Genomic DNA, 20,456 nt, shown 5'->3' on the forward strand with positions numbered 1-20,456 from the left:
ACGGGAGTTGTGGGAGATATGTTGAAGGCAGCAGAAAGTTGGGGTGTGAAGAGAATGACAGAGATCTGTAATCTGATGGTGAAAGAAGGCCGCATTCCAGTGGATTGGGAACTGAGTACCCTCGCCCCTATACACAAGGGGAAAGGTGACCCTCTGTACTGTGGCTCGTATAGAGCGATAAAGTTATTGGAGCATGGAATGAAGGTATTGGAAAGGGTGTTGGAGAGGAGGATAAGGAAGAATGTGAAGATCGACTAAATGCAGTTTGGATTTTTGCCAGGAAGAGGAATGACAGACGCGCTTTTTATTGTAAGGCAGTTGCAGGAGAAGTACATGGAGAAGAGGAACAAGTTGTTTCTTGGGTTTGTTGATCTGGAGAAAGCATTCGATAGGGTTCCACGCGAAGTACTGACATGGGCATTGAGGAAGTTAGGAGTGGAGGAATGGTTGATCAGAGTAGCGATGGCAATGTACGAGAGAGCGCACACAGCTGTAAGGACAAAGGACGGGAACAGTGGTAAGTTTGAGGTGAAGGTGGGAGTGCATCAGGGGTCGGTACTAAGACCACCACTATTTGTAGCTGTGATGGAGGTGCTGGCTCGGAATGTAAAGGAGGGTTTACCGTGGGAGTTGTTGTATGCAGATGATCTGGTGTTGATTGCGGAAAGTATGGATGGACTGACGGAGAAGATGAACAAGTGGCAGGAATGTATGGAGACAAAAGGTCTGAAGGTGAATATCGGAAAAACGAAGGTGATGGCAAATGGTAAAGCATGTGGTGAGGTGGAAAGAACTGGGAAGTGGCCGAGTGCTGTGTGCAGGAAGGGTGTCGGAGTGAACTCCATTCAATGTACAATGTGCGCTGAGTGGGTTCATCAAAAATGTAGTGGTCTGAGAGGGTAATTAACCAGTGTGGCAGCTACATTCAAGTGTAAGGTGTGCACAGAGGGAGCTGCAGATGGAGGAAATGTTGAGTTGGATCTTGGAGACGGCGTGAAGCTGGAAGATGTGAAAACATTTTGCTACCGAGGAGACATGCTGAATGGAGAAGGTGGATCAAACTCGGCCTCAGTTGCCAGAGTGAGATGTGCATGGAAGAAGTTTTGGGAACTGAGTGGCGTGCTGACGAGGAGGGGAGTGTCGTTGAAGCTGAAGGGAAAGGTGTATGCTGCATGTGTGAGAAGTGTTGTGATTTATGGGAGCGAGACATGGGTAATGAATGTAGAGCAGGAACGAAGGCTGGAAAGGGTGGAAATGCGAATGGTTCGATGGATGTGCGGAGTATCGTTGAGAGAAAGGAAGACAAATGATGAATTGTGAAAGATGATGGAAATAGATTCTGTGATGAATGCTGTGAAGAGAAACAGGTTGAGATGGTTTGGTCATGTGTTGAGGAAGGATGAAAGTGACTGGTTGATAAGAGTGATGGAAATGAATGTAGGAGGAAGTAGAGGACGGGGAAGTCCGAGAAAGACTTGGCTAAAGGTGGTGGAAGAAGAAATGCGGGCAAGGGGGTTAACAAGGGGAGATGCAGAAAATAGGGCAAAATGGAGAAGATTGTCATGGGGCCTGCAAGGCTAACCCCCGCTCTCGCAGGGAAAATGGCCTAAAAATTCCTGTTGTGTGTTGTTGTGTATCCTATTAGGCGCTATCTCTCAATGGTGAAGAATCACTTCAAAAATTATAGTATCTGGATCCAGAGTTGGATCTCCACCAAAATCCAATCAATTCATCCTTGTCACATACCCAACCTGTCCACACCTTTTTGAGATACCCTGTTCCCAAAGAAACAACCTAAAAAGGGTGGAATGCATGACCTCTGCCCACTATCGGTGGCAGACCTAATTGCGTTGGGTGGAAATTTGCAATCAGATGTTCTGCACATCCGTCATGCCAAGAGGGCACATGGAGTGAACACTAGTACATCAACAATTACACTATGAATTCTACAGGTTTGGTTTTTTATGGTGGAGAGTGTATTATAAAAAAAGATTATATGTGTCATTTAATTATCGTTTACAAATGGTACTATGATGTCAGATTGAGGTTAAGAGTACAATTCAATTTTGATCAGAGCTTTTGTTTATAACTAACTGTTATGTCGGTGGGTAGGGCATATATAGATTTAGGTAGATCTGTATAGGTGTCATGCTCCGGTTGTCGTCGGTAGCTCGAACCATCTCAATGTAAATAAGTAGAGGACCTGTCTAGACCAGATGTCGGATAAGTTGGGTATGTGTTCCCACCACGAGGGGGCGGGGCTTGTTAACTCAGCGTATGGATTATGCTAATTCCACTGTGTGTCGTTCCCTCTGTGAACATCCCGGTGTCCCTTATGGCAATACATCCCATAGACATTAGCTAGGCCCAATAGCGCACCACATTAATTAATCCCCCGCCACCATAAGGACTGACAGGAAAGACAAGAAGGAAGCGACCGCGTACAACGGCGCCATGGCAAACAGACATCGAGCAAAGCAGGCAATAGCCACGCCCAGAAGGACTCTTGATTGACAGGAGGGGGAGGGGCGAGCAACACCAAGAGCACCGATTGGAAGGTAAAGAAGGACTTGTGATTGGCCACCGACCAATGGCATGGGAGCAGGGCGCCAAGCACTTGGCCAATGAGAGGCGACGGACGTGATCAGAAGATTCGAGAAGAGAGCCGATGTCAGAAAGACGATCAGTAAAACGACGGGGAGACCGACATTTTCTCTCTTCACCTCTGCCTGTCTTCGCATCCGCTTCTCTCTTCTCTTTGTTCTTCTCGCTTTGCCTTCGTTCCTGCCCGGACCTCCCTTCTGCTTTGCCTTTCGTTCCCGATTGGACCTTTCCTTTGCGAACCGTGAATTGCCCGCGTTATGACGGACGTTGGGGGAACTTTGGAGCGCCGGCGTTTCTCCTCCCTGGCGTTCACGTGCGAGCGAGGCTTGCCGCTGGAGCGGGCGCGACCGGGGCGAGCGAGTGGCTCGATGGCCCAGCAGTGTGCGAACAGAGCCTTATCGAGGCCTAGTGGACAAGGGCGCGCCGAGGCCTGCTTCGCGCCAACATCGGAGCCGGACGGAGCCTGACCGACATCACACATCCAGACAGATAAGACGCATCCACAAACAACGTTTTATTTGATTCATTCTTCCTGTGTTGGGTATTTGAAGTGACGTGTGGGAGCGCTCCATTAGAGGGGTTTAGGTTTTATCGGGCGTTTCATTGTTCTAGGGTTCCGTAATAAATATTTTCTTGTACATTTTACCTCCGTCTCGGGTTGTTATTAATTTGCAGGTGAAAACTGCGCGGGGCCGTCAGGTAAGTGTTACGGATTCGTAACTTCCGTTGTTGTGGTTTTCACCCACTTGACATATTTCTGATATTAGGTACTATTATTATTCTCAAAAGGTTTATTATTCATTAACAGTTATTTAAAGTTAAAAAGGCTAACTTTAAATGATAACGGAAACCGAACCGGAAGACGACGTGAGAGAAGAGGAAGGGGCGGAGCGAAAGGGTCGCTGAAGAAGCCGGTTGCTTTGCGGTCTGCAACGAACGTTGTCGAGCAAGAGTCACGTACTTTGGGTTTCCTGGGAAAAAGGAATTCCTGCGATAAAGTTGTTATCACTGTGACTGATCATCCTGCGTGTCAGATTTGGCGTTAGATTCCGAAGATTCATCGCTGGGTCGTGACGTCTCGAGACCGAGCCATCGGCCATTTTAACTCGTGCGCTTCGCGTGTCGAGCAAACTTTCCTTGCTTCGTCAACAGTTTCCACCGCTTTCAGACGTATCTGTGGTGTGTGTGTGCGAGGCTTTTGACGATTACTTTGCGGCTCGCGACCGTGAACAGCGAAAGTTCATACCTGGAAGGTGCCTTTGGATTTCCCAGTCGCTGCGAGTGCGCCTTTGTGCCGCTTTAACCACGTGACCTTTTTCTCCGCTTTGGGCCGCGTGCGCCTTGGTGCCGTTTTGGGTGGTGTGTCTGTGCTTGTCCTCTGAACGAGATTCTGGTTTCGATTCGACATCGTTCCATTGATCACTGGAGGGGACCCACTCTGAGCTCGAAGACGGGAATATAGAGACATTGGGGAAGGTTCTTTTCCACTCACTTGGAGCATAGTGAGTTACCTTATACATGTTAGCTGATGGTACCATCATAGGATATATTGATTGTACTCTTGATTCCTATTATTGTTGTACTGTTTTTTGTGTGATTTTTAATACAGTATTTGTTTGTATTGTTACAGACGCGGTTTTAGATGTTATATTGACCGAGCGGTGGTGTATTACCGCGTCCGAACAGTTACTCCCCGATTAGAACCCGATTCCACCCGACGTTGACCAGATCGCCCCACAGATATTCAATCGGGAAACCTCTAAAGCGACCGAAAGAGAAGGAAAAGAGAAAAAGACAGAGTACGGAGGAAGAACAGATTTATTATACACACACAAGCAAAAAGGAAGAGCAACCAAAATTATTTACAAGCAATGGATGGAAAAAGCAGTCACACAGTGCATCGTTAGCTTATTCTACTCAATTTACTTAATCCCAAGACAACGAGTAGGACAGGACGTTCACACTTACACAGGGGATATTGCAGGCAGGTAGGGCTTGAGGTGGATTGCTTGAGAGGGAGGCAAGGTCGGAGGCAGCAGCTCTCAATTCCTCGCGGTTTTTGGCGGGAAAACCCTCCGTCGCGTATCCGCTGCTGTAGACGTCACGCGCTGGTTCGGCACACCTGCTCCTCTTCTTGTGGTCGAGCCGTCTCCCTCCTTTCAGCGCGTCTCTCCAAAGCTGGTTTCCTTGCCGAGTACCTCTCCTCTTTGGCTTGGAGCGTTTCGCATCTCACCGCTCCTCCTGGTGCCGCCTCTTTGCTCATCTCCCAGGTCATCTCATAAAGCAGTCCCTTACAGTCGCTTTTATAACTCGCGGCGGAATCAAGCCGCCGGCTGCGAGGGCACGCCTACCGGTTCGCTCACCGCGGTGCTGATTGGCCATGCGACCCTCTGGCTCACTCCTCCCCTCGATGACGAGGTGGAGACACGCCTTTCTTCTCCGAGATTAGCACATGGGCAATGGCGGCTTGCGGGATTGAACACAACTCCCACCCTTTTGAAAGGAACTTTGGAGAGCGGAGATGTTTGGGGAAATTGCAAGGGCCTACTCTTATTTTGTTTGATACAATGCAAAGTCAATCTAGTGGGAAACACAGATTTAGCCTACATGGAATAAGGAAATACACTATTTAAAAAGACATATCGTGACCTGCGTGTAAGTTTCATGGAATTAACTAGGAGGACGGCTGCGACCATTACCAGGGTGTTACCATACTTTTGTAACGTTCACATTGTAACGTTTTCACATTCGTTACACTTCCTCCAAAATTGTTACACTTCTCAAAAACCGTTACACTTCTCAAATTCGTTACACACTTCTCAAAACCGTTACACTGCACCCTCCTTTCTTCAGGCCCGACCTCGGGCCTACTAAACTTTAACTTAGTGTGACACGTAGGTGTAATTCCCTCTACAATTAACCTGACCCTGAGTGTGACAATCTTAAAACACAAATAAGTATGTCCCCCTATTGCATTGCACCCTGTCTAACAGACTCAAGCCCACAGCTAACCGAATTACGGAATTATTCTCAAACTATACATTTACGGTGGGGAGCATTATTTACAATGACGTGATTTCTTATTTACAACGCAACCCAGGACCTGTGTTTTTTTTTTTTTTTCTTAGTTAACAAGAAAAAGAAATTCCTGTTGGGAGGGAGGAGACAGCACGCATTGCATCGATGCACCAGTACCAATACCACCAAAGCACCCAAAAGCACCAAAAGCACCACAAAGCACCAAAAGCACCACTCGGTGCACAGTCACCATGGTTCTTAATAAACACAACAAAACAACTGGTGGTGGTCTTCACTTTCTCTGCTGGGCCGATGTTCTTCCCGACGTCTTCTGGCTTCATGCGGCCTATTTGGACATAATAAAAAGCACAACTTGTGTTCGTTTTTATTTAGGGCCTCAGGGGCCAACTAAGGGTGGTCCACCTGTTTGGCATAGGTGCCACCTTACCGAGGTCCGCAAGCAAGATTCCCTGGCCACTATGGCCGGTTTCCAACAGAGGTGCCCTGCCCCAGAACCTGGGGTCCATCAAGTGGTACTTGGCCGCAGAACAGCGGTCCATAAAGTGGTACATCAACGCAATGCATGCTGGTTCTGGGAATCTCGGGCGCACAATGGCCACCTCACGCACGCTCCCCTCGGCACCCAATGGCGCACAGGTCATGTGGGAGACAAAAGAAAGACAATTGAGCGAGGGGTAAGGTCACAAGGGTACACGTCAATAAGGCAATGCAAGGCGAAATGCGTACGGAGGGCGAAGTGAGAAAGCTCGTCCCTACCGTACGTCACCCCCCCTGTCACCTACCCTACCCTTGCCCTTACCCCATATGTACAAAATCTACACATTACCAATTCGTCACTACTGTCACGTCTTCCCCATATTTCCCCTATACCAAATTCGTCACCACAATCCCTCTAACCAAAATTTGCCATCACCCAATTCGTCATCAATCCTCATAAGGAGGCAGAGATGGAACATCAAAGCACAATGTCACACCCACGTCATGATGCGTCTCACAATCCAAACATTTGCATCATAAAAAATAATCAAAACATGGCATGGTGTGGAGTACCTGTCACCTCAGGTGAGTGGATGCAGATGGTGCGAGGAGATCCTTCATCCTAACTATCCTCTAAATGACTTTAACACACTTTACACTACCCGGGGTCTTTCCCTGCCAATCCATTGGCCAACTTACACTATGGGTTCTAATAACCAATTCCCATTGACCAAACTGTGGTGCTTCTCAATTTGGGGTCTCACTCCCCCGATTCATCTCCCGGTGCCCTCGCACAATTTCTGGGCTGCGACGTGTAGCTCTCCCAGCAGGTCTACCCACCTGCACACCTCCACCACTGTAGTTGCCACCCGAGCTTACCGAGCTCCTCACCCTAACCTATCTAACTGGGGCAGGCCCCTCCTGGCTCTGTCACCCCTTGGTGCCCTCTGCCACCGGGCTACCCGGGTCCGTCCTCCGGATCCTCGGGCCCCATCCACAACTACCGGCTCCCAGAGCCCACCTGCGGCCTCACCTGGCCGACATCCTCACAGTGGTGGAGCGCCCAACCAACTACACACACTAACAGGCTACACGCCCAGCCATTTCCACGACACTAATGCACCCATCCAAATACCATTCTTTCACCTCGCACCACAGATGCCAATATCCAACCACAATTTACCTATACCCTCTACCTAACACTTACACTACCCGCCCCGGGTATCCGTGATGGGGGTCCACTCTTCCCCCATTCACACCTTCGCACCATCCACTCCACTCCACAATTTCCACCATACTCACTCCACGACCATCCATTCCAATACTCCATACCATTTATTCCATACACCTGTCTTTCATTCACCTGTCGTTGCACACCTGTGCAATCAATCCTACCTGGTGCCACCTGCACCCTCCTCCTCTTCCTGGACCATTTGGTCAACACAACACGCAATCACCACTACTCCCTCATACACTGCTCCATACACCTGTTCAGTTGCACATCTGTGCAATCACACCTGTTCAATCTTCAAACACACGGCATCATCTCAGCTAACTACTCCCCTCTGAAACTTGCGCTTCCCAGTCGTCCCTTTAAACTATTGCGCTCCCTCGTCATTATCATCCATACTAATCTACCTGCATCCCCTCTACAGGTATCAGTCACTAACTAAACCTTAACGTTACCTAATGTCATCTTCGCTAGATCCCTACACACGATATAACCTAACCCACCCGGGCTAGTTTTCACTGCCATCAACCCCATAAACTATTGCGCATTTGCCCCACGTCTGTGAGGGATGGTGGATTTGCCATCCCACCACATCGGGGGTCTCTCACTATAAATTTTGCTTGTCCAAATTCCAACCAATTCAAAAATTTTCCATTTACTGCCAATTCTACCCACTATTATAAATTTCGTATCAAATCATGATCACTATCACTATCACCCGTCTACTTATTACATCCTCTCGGTGCGCCAATTCACGTCTACAGCCCGGCTTCGTACGGCCGAGCAATGAACGCGGGTCGTTTTGTGCCAGCGGCTGGATGCGTCCCGCATTCGGGGCAGGGACGGGGGCTTACCCGAGCCGAGATCCCACGCACCACCTCGGCGTGGAGCCATCCAATGTCCCGATCTCGACCTGCCGGCACGTCTCAACAAAACGTGGTCGCCATGACGACCCTTCCTATCCAGCTGCCCGCTCCGCCTAGTGGAGCCCGGACGCGGCCGTTCCAAGCGAGGCACAGCGTGGATCGCGTACGGCGGTTCTTTCGAAACCGCCGTGGTTCGGATCCCCGCTGGTCCTCGCGGCACGCGAAGCTGCCCGACGCGCACCGAGGGCCCGATTTGGCTATAAGTCGTTCTAACCTCTAACCTGGTTACCGTCGATGCTTCACCTGGATGCTTACATGCATACGCTACCCCTTTCTTGCTCATACATGCAGCCGTTTCCATGCTCCTCGTCGTACCTTTTCTTACACACCTCGGTACACTCATTCCGCTCACCGACTTGGTCACACACCTGACCACCGAACACCTTGGCACACATTCGTCGCTCGCACACCTCACCAACACACCTCTTCTCGCCCCTTTCTCGGTCACCTCCTTTGTGACAATCACAGGTGTGCTCTCACCCGCACACCCAACCACGTGCCTCACTACCAATTCCAGCGTGCATTCCCACTCACGCTCTACCATTCCAGGTGTGCATCCTTCCATTCCAGGTGTACATCCTCGCTCACCTGCCACAACCAACTCACGCTCCGTGTCACTCTCACTACTCTCACCTCCACTCTCGGTCGCGCACTCACCCTTACTCTCGACAGCGCACTCTTTCCTCATGCACCCGTCCGTTACACACCTTTCTCGCGCATCCTCTTGCGCACACTTTTTCGTTACTTCCTCCGTAACACTCACCACACCGCGCTTCCCTGTGCTCCCTCGCACACGCGCTTCGACCGACTCACTCTTGACGGCACACTCACTCCTCGGCGTGCACTTTTTCCTCACACACCCCATGGTCGGACATTCTCGCACACCTCTTTTTTCGCACACCTGACCTGTCGCACACTTCACCAACGGCCTTTCACGAACACCCGGATCCAAACCAATCCCCAAGCCGACTGAAGCTTTCCTCACATCATATACATTGCCACTCACCTCCGTACCTTGTCTCCGCACCTCCTTTGCCACCTGCAAACTCTTTATTTGGTTAGTGAGCATCACATTATGAGTTGAGCACCGACCTTGCACATATTCCATCACCTCCTCCTGGATTTCTCTTTTAGTTTCTGTCCGTCTCTTCTTAATTTCACTCACCTCTTCTTCCACTTCCTCTAATTTTTGTTTAACCTCTTTTATTTCTCGGTGCGTCTCCTCAAGTTCGTCCTCTAAGGCTACCGTGACCGTCTCTATGTGCATCCTCACCTGCCGGTCCTTTGTCTCCATTATCTCTGTCACCTCGTCCACCCTCATTGTCAGTTCCTCACGTACCATCTGACATTGCCTCTGCGTCGCTATTAATTCGTTTTTAATTTCTTTTTGTGTCGCCTTTAACCCTCCTAGTACCGCAGTGTTCTTTTGAACCTGCTCCACTAGTTCTTTTTGTCCCTCCGTCAGCTGTTCCACCTCCTCCGTCAGATCTTCTATTCCCCCTTGTAACTTTGCCGTATTATTTCTCACTTCTTTCTCCATACGCTTCTCACCTCGCTTTACCTCCTCGCGTAGCCCCGAAACCTCCTCACTTACCCCTCGTCGTATTTCCTCCATCTCTTTTGTAGATGCCACCCTCATCTGTCCCAATTCATCCCTCTGAGCATCCAGTTTGGTTTCTACCCCGATTTTCACCTCCTCTATCTGCTCTCCCATTTGTTTGATTTCCCTGGCAGATTGTTCCCCTATTTCCCGCAATTTGTCCTCCATCCTATTTTCTAACCCCATTAACCCATTTTTCACCTCTTTTATCCCGTTGTCTAACCCCTCAAAATTATTGTCGAACTTCCCAAATTTCTTGTCTAACTCCTCACCGGTACCCCTCGCTTCGTCCCTCATTACCCCCATTTGGTTTCCCATTCTGTTTTCCATCCCTTTGAAATTATCGTCTGTTTTTACCATAAAGGCCATCATCTGTTTCATAAACAGGTCCAAATTCATTGGCATCTCTGGCTCGGCTGCCGCGACTACGGCCAAATTTGGTGCCGCTACACCCACGTGCGCGAGGACGCCATTTTGTGCACCTGATACCCCCTCAACCACATTGCCAATGTTCTCCTCCTCCCTTTCCTCCACATACATTTCCCCGAGGTCCTGGGTCGATTCCACCCTGTCTATCTCTCCCACCGACATCCGATCGCTTTGATTGTCCATGGCGCGATCTCAAAATTCGGGTTTTATAAAACAAAATAAATTTCGGCAGCTCGTAATTTTGACCAAATTTTTTTCTAGATGTTTTTTAAAAAAAAATTTGGTTCGGGCCCCGAATCTCACTCCCAACACCAATTTGTTACTCTAATAGTACAATTGGTGTTCCAAAATTTGGGCCTAACAAATTTAGTCCCAGGTCCGAATCCCACTCCTGACACCAATTGTTACAGACGCGGTTTTAGATGTTATATTGACCGAGCGGTGGTGTATTACCGCGTCCGAACAGTTACTCCCCGATTAGAACCCGATTCCACCCGACGTTGACCAGATCGCCCCACAGATATTCAATCGGGAAACCTCTAAAGCGACCGAAAGAGAAGGAAAAGAGAAAAAGACAGAGTACGGAGGAAGAACAGATTTATTATACACACACAAGCAAAAAGGAAGAGCGACCAAAATTATTTACAAGCAATGGATGGAAAAAGCAGTCACACAGTGCATCGTTAGCTTATTCTACTCAATTTACTTAATCCCAAGACAACGAGTAGGACAGGACGTTCACACTTACACAGGGGATATTGCAGGCAGGTAGGGCTTGAGGTGGATTGCTTGAGAGGGAGGCAAGGTCGGAGGCAGCAGCTCTCAATTCCTCGCGGTTTTTGGCGGGAAAACCCTCCGTCGCGTATCCGCTGCTGTAGACGTCACGCGCTGGTTCGGCACACCTGCTCCTCTTCTTGTGGTCGAGCCGTCTCCCTCCTTTCAGCGCGTCTCTCCAAAGCTGGTTTCCTTGCCGAGTACCTCTCCTCTTTGGCTTGGAGCGTTTCGCATCTCACCGCTCCTCCTGGTGCCGCCTCTTTGCTCATCTCCCAGGTCATCTCCTAAGTCATCTCATAAAGCAGTCCCTTACAGTCGCTTTTATAACTCGCGGCGGAATCAAGCCGCCGGCTGCGAGGGCACGCCTACCGGTTCGCTCACCGCGGTGCTGATTGGCCATGCGACCCTCTGGCTCACTCCTCCCCTCGATGACGAGGTGGAGACACGCCTTTCTTCTCCGAGATTAGCACATGGGCAATGGCGGCTTGCGGGATTGAACACAACTCCCACCCTTTTGAAAGGAACTTTGGAGAGCGGAGATGTTTGGGGAAATTGCAAGGGCCTACTCTTATTTTGTTTGATACAATGCAAAGTCAATCTAGTGGGAAACACAGATTTAGCCTACATGGAATAAGGAAATACACTATTTAAAAAGATATATCGTGACCTGCGTGTAAGTTTCATGGAATTAACTAGGACGGATGCGACCATTATTTACATTACCAGGGTGTTACCATACTTTTGTAACGTTCACATTGTAACGTTTTCACATTCGTTACACTTCCTCCAAAATTGTTACACTTCTCAAAAACCGTTACACTTCTCAAATTCGTTACACACTTCTCAAAACCGTTACAGTATTATTGGTGTTTGTATTATTTGCAATTGGTGTGGTTTCACCATTGATTTTGGACACAGGATAACATATTTTTCTGCCGTGACTCCTTTCAGGGCTCGGAGGTACACCGTGACCAGGGGGTCGGGGAGGAGCACGTAACATAAGCCGCAGCAGTATCCCCCAAATCCCCTTTCTCGTGTATGATCCGCCATTGAATCGATTGTTGCCCTGTTAAGCTCGATTCCATCCGTGGATGTTCTGTCTTCACAGAGCCGTCCACACGACATAACCTTGACAAGCAATTATCAGCCTGTCATCTAAATTTCCACAGGCTTGGTATTTTTTATTGCCCTAGAAATTTCATCATGTTCACTGTCCCAATTCACTTGCCCCCATCTTGTTTTTCAGCACCTGCATTAGAACATGAAACACATGATTATGGGTATTGGTCTGCCCTTACAAACACAATAAAGACAAATTCCCTCAAAAATTATTCATTTACACAAGTCACTATCTTTCGGGCTGACAGGATGGCCAAGAGGTACGCATACTTAAATTCCGACCCAGCTATAAACTGTCATCCCAGTATTTCACAGGTAGGGTGACTCAATCAATGTGTGTGCCGTCCCTCGGATGGATGTTAAACGGGTGTCCCGTCTGCCAACATCAGTTGATGGACATGAAAGATCCCAGTGTGTTTTGTGAAGAGTAGGCAAGCTATTGCCGTCACGATTGCTAAATTCCAAATTTTTGTCCTAACATACAGAGGGCAATGCATCAGCGGCCCAGCACTGTTTTTGTATTCAGCCAGGAGGTCCACTTTTGCTGCGACGAAAGGTAAGGCTTCACTTTTAGTCACAGTCTATCAATTACCATTTAAGGTATTTTATTTCTTACGAGCAGGTACCCAGAGAACACCCTTGCGCTGTAAAATGTGACCAAGCCCTCAAATGTGACCAAGACCAAAGATGAACTGATTAGATTTTGGTGTCAAGAGGACAAAGGTCAAAGTCTGTAATATGTCTCAATCTCAATGGAATACTGTTCTCCCCTCTGGGCTGGTGCTCCTTCCTCACACCTAGCTCAGCTTCACGCTGTTGAAACCAAAGCTTTCAGAATCATTGGAATCTCCTGCGATGAAGCTCAGAGGGCCTTTCACTCACTCACTCACTGCAGGCAGGTTGGTGGTCTTTCCGCCTTCTACCGACTCCTCTCCGGCCTTGCCCGCACAGCTCTCTCTGGGCTCTGTCCCCCAAATATTCCTACAGGTCGCACAAGATCTGCCTGCAACCCTCTTATGGTTAAACTGCCAAAATCAAGACTCTCTGCTCACCCTCACTCCTTCATTCCTCTTTTCTCCCGCCTCTGGAACAAACTCCCTCACTCTCTTCAATCCCACTCCACCCTCCAGGTCTTTAAAACAGCTGTTCACCACCATCTCCTGTCTTCCCCCATCCAAAACCTTGATCTTTTCTACCCCCACTAATTTCACCCCAAATCCACTTTTTTGAAATACCAACTTCTGTCCTGGAAGTCCTTGTGTTTTATACTTCTCCCACCCTCCCCCCCTTCTCACGCCTCCTCCCCCCAAGCCCTCTCCCTCCCACACATCTCCCGATGTCCCTGCTCTCAAATGTTGTGTTTGTGTGCTTCCCCTTCTCTCCCCATCTTGTCTACCGCTCCCACTTTTTATATATTTTGTTTGTCTGTTTGATTTGTTTGTGTGATAAATGTTAGCTCTTTCACGAGCCTCGATTCTGCATACAAAAAAAAACAAAAAAAAACTTGAACAACAAAAAACTTCATAAATCTTAAAATCCCACCGTTGCCGCGCTTTTTCTTGTATAAATCTGCCAAACTATATTGTCACAATTTCTTTGGTTGGTGACTTGTTTCGACGACCTCCATGATCGTTGTTGCGGGAATGCGCAGTCCACGCCCACATTGTGGTGCATAAGTTTTCTTTTCTGCTTCGCCCCTCACGTCTTCAAAATGAAGGTGTGTGTGTGTGTGTGTGTGTGTGTGTGTGTGTGTGTGTGTGTGTGTGTGTGTGTGTGTGAGAGTGAGAGAGGTTGGATTATTTACATTGACCAAATACAGAAACATTATTGGTTTTAGATTACACATGACTTAGGGATGTTAAAAATCATTAAGTAATGAGTGGTGACACAAAATGAAATGGTCATTAAAACTTCAACGTTTATGAACATTTCTTCCTTATCCACTAGGAATATGTTTTTCAATATTGACAAATGTCACACTCTCACTAATGCCTACTAAGTAATGCTAGCAGACAGGACACCAGTTTAACTTTCATCCAAGGGATGGCACACAGTGATGAATCACCCTGCCTTGTGAAACACCAGGATAACCATTTCTAGCTGGGCCAAAATTGAAACCAAAGCTCGACAGCTTTGAGGAGAGTGTGCATACCTCCAGGCCATCCTGTCAGCCCTTGGTGAATCGGCTTCAATGCAAAAACAAATGATATTGCCTTCAATTCAAAAGTGAAGGCAATAAAATTTTCTCACTTGGATGATGGGCTGTCAGGATAGCCTAGTGTAAAGAGGTAAACAGTACTAGATTGATTGTAAAAACATCTCAGACCTTCACGAAATGATATTAGAACCATGTATTTATACGTAAACAAAATGGCAGAACTGCTTGCTCCCCTCTTCCTTCCCCCTTACTCCCATTCCCCACTCCTCCTTTCATTTCCACTTATTTTCCTAGTCTCAATTTTGATTTCCTAAATTTCTTCCTCGTCAATCTCCCCCCGTTGGATATTTCCATGATTGTAGAGAGTAAGTTCAGCAATAAAAGCCATTTCTCAAATACAGGACACAAGGGCTGGCAGGATAGGCCAAAACACTGTCTGCCAGCAGGGTTTTTTTTTTTTTTTTTTGTATACAAGATCGAGGCTCGTGAAAGAGCTAACATTAATCACACAAAAAGACAAACCGACACACAAAACACAAAAAACAAGGGGAGCGGCAGACAAGATGGGGAGAGAGGGGGAAGGACACAAACACAACATTTGAGAGCAGGGACATCGGGAGGACTTGGGGGGAGGTGGGAGAGGATTAAAACATATGAACACTGCAAGGACTCTGGGGTGAATTACCGGGGGTAGAATGATATATCGAATCGCATCAAATCACGACACTGATATGAACTGTTACCTCAGTGTTGTGGAGGCAGGGGGAGGTATTGATGTATGCACCAGCTCTTGGATGGGCTTTTAGCTGGCTGTCCCGTCTGCCAGCAATACTTTGTGAACGCTATGGATCCCATAGTGTCCTTCACAAAGAGTAAACGAGTCTTTACTGGTATCCTGAATGAATTGCAAACTCGTCACCTTCAATGTAACATCAAGCCTGACCAGCCTGTTCGTGAATGGCTTGGGTAACACAAAGGTGTAATTTGCAAGTATCGTGTTCTGCACGTCATGATATCTTGTTTATTTATTTATGGAACCCTAAACAAATTACAATTTCCTACTAACTTCAGTTAACCGACAGGCCTCGTCAGCTAGTTCATGAAAGACTTTTGCCCAGAAAACATCCCTTGGCTAAACCCACAAGAAGGTGGCAATAATAATGGCCATGAAAGTAATAGTAGTAGCAGTACGATCATTTGATGAAACATGTAATGGTGATCTTAATTTTAGCATTGTGCTGTTTTTTCATTTCAGATTGAATCTATCACCAGTCTCCCGGGAGTTGCCAGCTTACAACAAGCCCTCATTGACTCTGCCTCTGGAGCTCCAAGAAGTGGTCAAAGCTGTAGTATCAATTGCTGAAAGGCTAAGATGCCAGAAGGATGACGATGAGGTATTCATCAATTTCTGCGTAAAAAATTGATATAAGAGATTTTAAATTCGGTGCCATCTTTTTCAACCTCATTATCCTTCATCTTTCATTTATATTTCTACCCTGCTGTTGTTGTTTTCACCCACTTTCCACTATGTTCTGTTCCATTCTATTCTGTCATCTTTCTCATCCACTTGCCTCAACTTGGTACACAAAAATTAATCTTCTGGAAGCTTGCAAGCATTTGCATAAGTATCATAGATATTCTAAACCATCTATTAATTTTCTTTCATTGATTAATGAGGATGTATATAAAACAAAGCAATGAGCTTCTTCTTCTTCTTTCGTATGCCCCCCAGAAGGCTGTGGGGTAGCATCATTGGCTGAGGGTGCGACTGTGCTACTGATGCATTGCCCTCTATGTTTGGGCAGGAATTTTTTAATTGTTTGTGGTGCGGTGATAGCTCGCCTACTCTTCGCAAAGGACACCGTGGGATCCTTAAAAGCCATCAACAACCAGTGCTGTCAGATTGATCCCGCTGCTGAACGTCCTTCCAATATATGGCGCACACATTGATGCCTTGCCCTGCATGTAAAACACCAGGATAACAGTTTATAGTTGGGTCGGGATTCGGACCCAGGCTAGAAAGCTTTGAGGTTAGTGTGCGTACCTCTCGGCCATCTTGCCAGCCCAGCATTGAACTATTAATAATGATTTAATATTAATAGCTCAAGGTCCCTGCTATAAATCTCCCTGCTATCCGCCATTTCACATACAGGTCTATATGTTACTTCAGAACATTTTCATTATACATCCAACAATTCCCCGCACAAACATCCATTGGACAGAAGACCAGTTACCAGGCGTTCCACCGCACAATGCACTGTGTCCTCTCCCTATCCCTCTCAGACTCTAACTCTAACTCACGCTATGCATTGATGGACTTAACGCTGCCTCATACTATACAGTACTTTTTTAAAATTTTTTTATCTTTGTGTACTTTACCGCAGTAATCGTTGAACAATGAGTGGTAAACGATGTGGTAACGAAAAGAGTGAACCTGCACATAAGCGGCAACGCAGTAGTGTAACTCTGGCTGTCAAGTTAGACGTAGTGTCACCAATTAAGAATGGTGAACGACCAGCCCATATCGCTCACTATCTTGGTTTGCCGCCACCAGACTGTTCAAACTACTTTAAAGAACACTGACAAAGGTCGTGCAGACGGCACAGCATGATGCATGCAGGCATGCAAGACGTGCTGGTCGAGTACCACGGCCCATGCTGCAGGCAAGGCTGAAGTGGGCGTCACAGCCATAGTGGGAGTAGCGACCGCAGGAGCTTTTCGTGAGGTTCCGTGTGGACACCGCAGGGGGTCACAGCATGAGTGTTTAGGTTTCTCTGCACGGGTGCGTGTGCTGGCACAATGGCTGGAGCCTGGGTCCATTGGGAATTCCATGTGACCTAGTGGGAAGGATCGTTTAGAAGGCGAAAGACTGATGCAGGCAGCTTGGCAGAGACAATTAGAGATTTTCAAGGTGTAAGACCACCATATTATCATTATAAAATAGTTAAAAGTTATGGTAAGTGAGATAAGGTGTTTGGGTTTTTAAATTTGTTTAATTTATTGTATTTTTCCTGTTTTATGTGTTTCGTGCGTATTTTTAATCGCTAGGCTTGTTGAGTGGTGTTGTATAAGACGTAAACTAAGTGGTGGAACACATCCCCCCTTAATTACACCAATTCTTATGGGGAAAAATTTCCTGCTATCCGTCATTTCGTTGTAAGTCCAACTTTTCGAGAACGCATCTTGGACGTATAGTGATGTCCCCCTGTATAATGGTCTATATAATTATTACTACATATGTGGCACCCAGGGGAGTCCAGGGCTCCTGGTAGTTTGTTTACAGACTACATCACTCCCAAATATGGGGTGGGAAACCCTAAATAAGTAATTTGAAGGCAATTCCCCAAAGGTAAGTGTTCAATTAACTGAACAAACAGATTTCAAATTAATGGAATTTATTTGAAAGTTTGGTAGGAGAGCACAATACAATACTTTATTAAACTTGAGAATATCCCAAAAGGCGAATAGCAGCCAAGTAATAAAAACTATCAAAAGAACAGCAGCTGACAGCACTGAACAAATATCTTTTTCACAAGAGATCAGGGGTTACCCAGAACACGGTGGAAACACTCCACTGTACCTCTGCCTTCGTCTGCCGGTTACATGCACACACCCACTGGACAGCCAGGAATTCACTGGAGAGTACAAAAACTCGGAAATACACTTCTTGAGCAGATGCAACCAAGCACAGCACCATAGCTGGGACAACCAGGAAGTACTATCACAGAGGACCCGAGCAATAGTAGTCTCCCGATATGCCTGCACAGGTAGCTTATAAAGCCAAAAGGGCCAGAACCAATATAATTATCTCTGACGGGGACTAATGATTGGTCCCACAGGCTACACATAGGAAAAGGGAAATTAAGGAAGACAATGCAATTAGGATAAGAATGAAATGACAATATTACAAAAGTTAAGCAAATAGAAAAAACACCAATCAGATTCTCCCATAATCTGAGAAGTATCTGTTTCTGTGTGTTGGACTTCTCGGCACTCTTGACCCCCCCGGATGGAATGAGTTGAAAACTGGTCGTTGTTCTTGGGGTGTGCACGGGAAGGTTTTAAGCGGTTACAAAAAGAGGATACTTAGCTATTACAAGTGATAAAATATGAAATGGACATCATAGAAGTGGGCAAATTGACCCGTTCATAAGGACAGGTTCTTTGCTTGTGAATAAAACAAAAACAAGTATTTAATCATACACTACAAAAATGGACAACATCGTTGTCAATAACACGTAAAGTGAGTGGATTTCAGCCTGAAAATCAGATCCGTTTTCAGAAGCTTATTGTTACAATCTTTAAATATGCAACACGTGATGATGAATGTCACTCATTTTCACACTACTGCTCACCTCCACTCTTCGTTCCTCTTTTTTCGAACCTGTGGAACAAACTTCCACATTCTCTTCAATGTCATTCTTCCCTCCAGGTCTTCAAGACAGTGATTCACCACCATCTCAGATCACCCCCAATCCATACCCATTATCTTTTCTACCCTCATGAACCTTCCCAAGTCCACCTCCTTCCAAATTTCCAGTTTTTCCTTCCTGAGAGTTTCCTTCTGTATCCATCTTGTCTACCCTATGCGTCTTCCCCTACCCTTCATTCTTTTCCACACCACTTACTTGTCCGTCAACCCAGTTGTAGGTGTGTTTTCCCCCTCCCTTTCTGTTCCTTTTGTTAGGTTCCGTTTTCCGTTCTATGTTCTAGCTCTCACACGAGCCTTGAGCTTTTATACAAAAAGTACATTCAGGGTTACAAGACCAGCCTTGAAATGGATTTCTCAGGATCCATCTACATATTACACAAGGCTGCGGGGTAGTAGTATCATTGGCTGAGGGTGTGGCTGTGCCGCTGATGTGGTGCCCTCTGCTGGTTAGGGCAGGAATTTGTAACTTGTTCAGGGTGCTGGCCATAGCTCGCCTACCTACTCTTCATGAAGGACACTGTGGGATCTTTATCATCCACCAACGAATGCTGGCAGACGCACTGCCCGTTTAACGTCCATCCGAGGGACAGCACACACATTGATGAATCACTCTGCCAGTGAAACACCGGGATGAGAGTTTATAGCTGGGTCAGGATTCAAACCCAGGCTGGACAACTTAGAGATGAGTCTGTGTACCTCTAGGTCAAGGCCATCGTGTCAGCCCATGACTTAGCCAATACCTCCTTGTTAGTAGAGTGCATAAAACTTCATTTGCATCAATACATTTTTGAAAAGTTTGTAACAAACAGAAGAGAAAATGCAGGATAAACATACAGGTATGCAAACTAGCCTTTGAACTGTCCAGCTTAGGATTGAATCTCGACCCAGCTATAAACCATCACCCTGGTGTCTATATGCAGGGTGATGCATCAAAGTATGTACCGTTCATTGGAGACATTAAGCCGGAGGACCCGTCTGCCAGCACTCGTCATTGGTGAAAGACTTGGGTTGAAAACATCCTCCAGCTGACCCCATCAGACGGTTGGAATAGTTGGGGCTGTTAAAATAGTAATAGTAGTAATAGTAGTAATAGTAGCAATAATAGTACTAGTACATAGAAGAGAAAATATCTGCAATCACCTGTTTAACTAATAGAATGGCAGTGCAGTCTTGGATGCACAGTCAAAAGTAACTTTTCCTGAATATTTTGGCAAAAGGCATGTTTCTACACATCATAGATGAGTTTCTTTTTGGAGAAATACTGTATGCATTTGTATTTATGTATGCATATCATAGACTCCTTTAGAGAAGGACTGGAACGTCCCATGCTCGGGGTTTGTAACTTGAGTCTGAAGGATTAACTTAAGTCCTGGGCTAAAATGACTTCGAGAAGGGCAAGAGACACGATCTCGGGGTCAAAATAGGGGTTTTTGAGGACGGCGAGTTCAATAGCGACATTTTCAACACCACCTGGGGTCATCTTCAAGGTGAAAAGGTCATATTTCAAGGTCAAATTAGTGAATTTTGGCAATTTTTGCCCGTTTTTTGTGTCTAACTCATAAACGGTGAGAGATGGCTGATTATAATAAGAGGCAAGTTTGTAGAGCTGTCCAAATTTAATACATATTGTCATATATCGTGGCTCTGGTGTTGGGCTAGCGGCTAGG

General features: G+C 46.7%; 1 protein-coding gene across 2 annotated transcripts in view; it reads left to right on the forward strand.

Moving 5' to 3' along the window:
- CHRNB1 (cholinergic receptor nicotinic beta 1 subunit) overlaps positions 1-20,456 on the forward strand; it is an 89,958-nt gene that overhangs the window by 66,955 nt on the left and 2,547 nt on the right. For both annotated transcript variants that reach the window (XM_068098756.2, XM_078783221.1), the window contains one exon: positions 15,613-15,751. In XM_068098756.2, the coding sequence (XP_067954857.2) occupies positions 15,613-15,751 (139 nt within the window). The remainder of the gene's footprint in view (positions 1-15,612; positions 15,752-20,456) is intronic.

The sequence above is a fragment of the Myxine glutinosa genome, chromosome 8, assembly GCF_964187855.1.
Source record: "Myxine glutinosa chromosome 8, kmMyxGlut1.1, whole genome shotgun sequence".
Classification (NCBI taxonomy): domain Eukaryota; kingdom Metazoa; phylum Chordata; class Myxini; order Myxiniformes; family Myxinidae; genus Myxine; species Myxine glutinosa.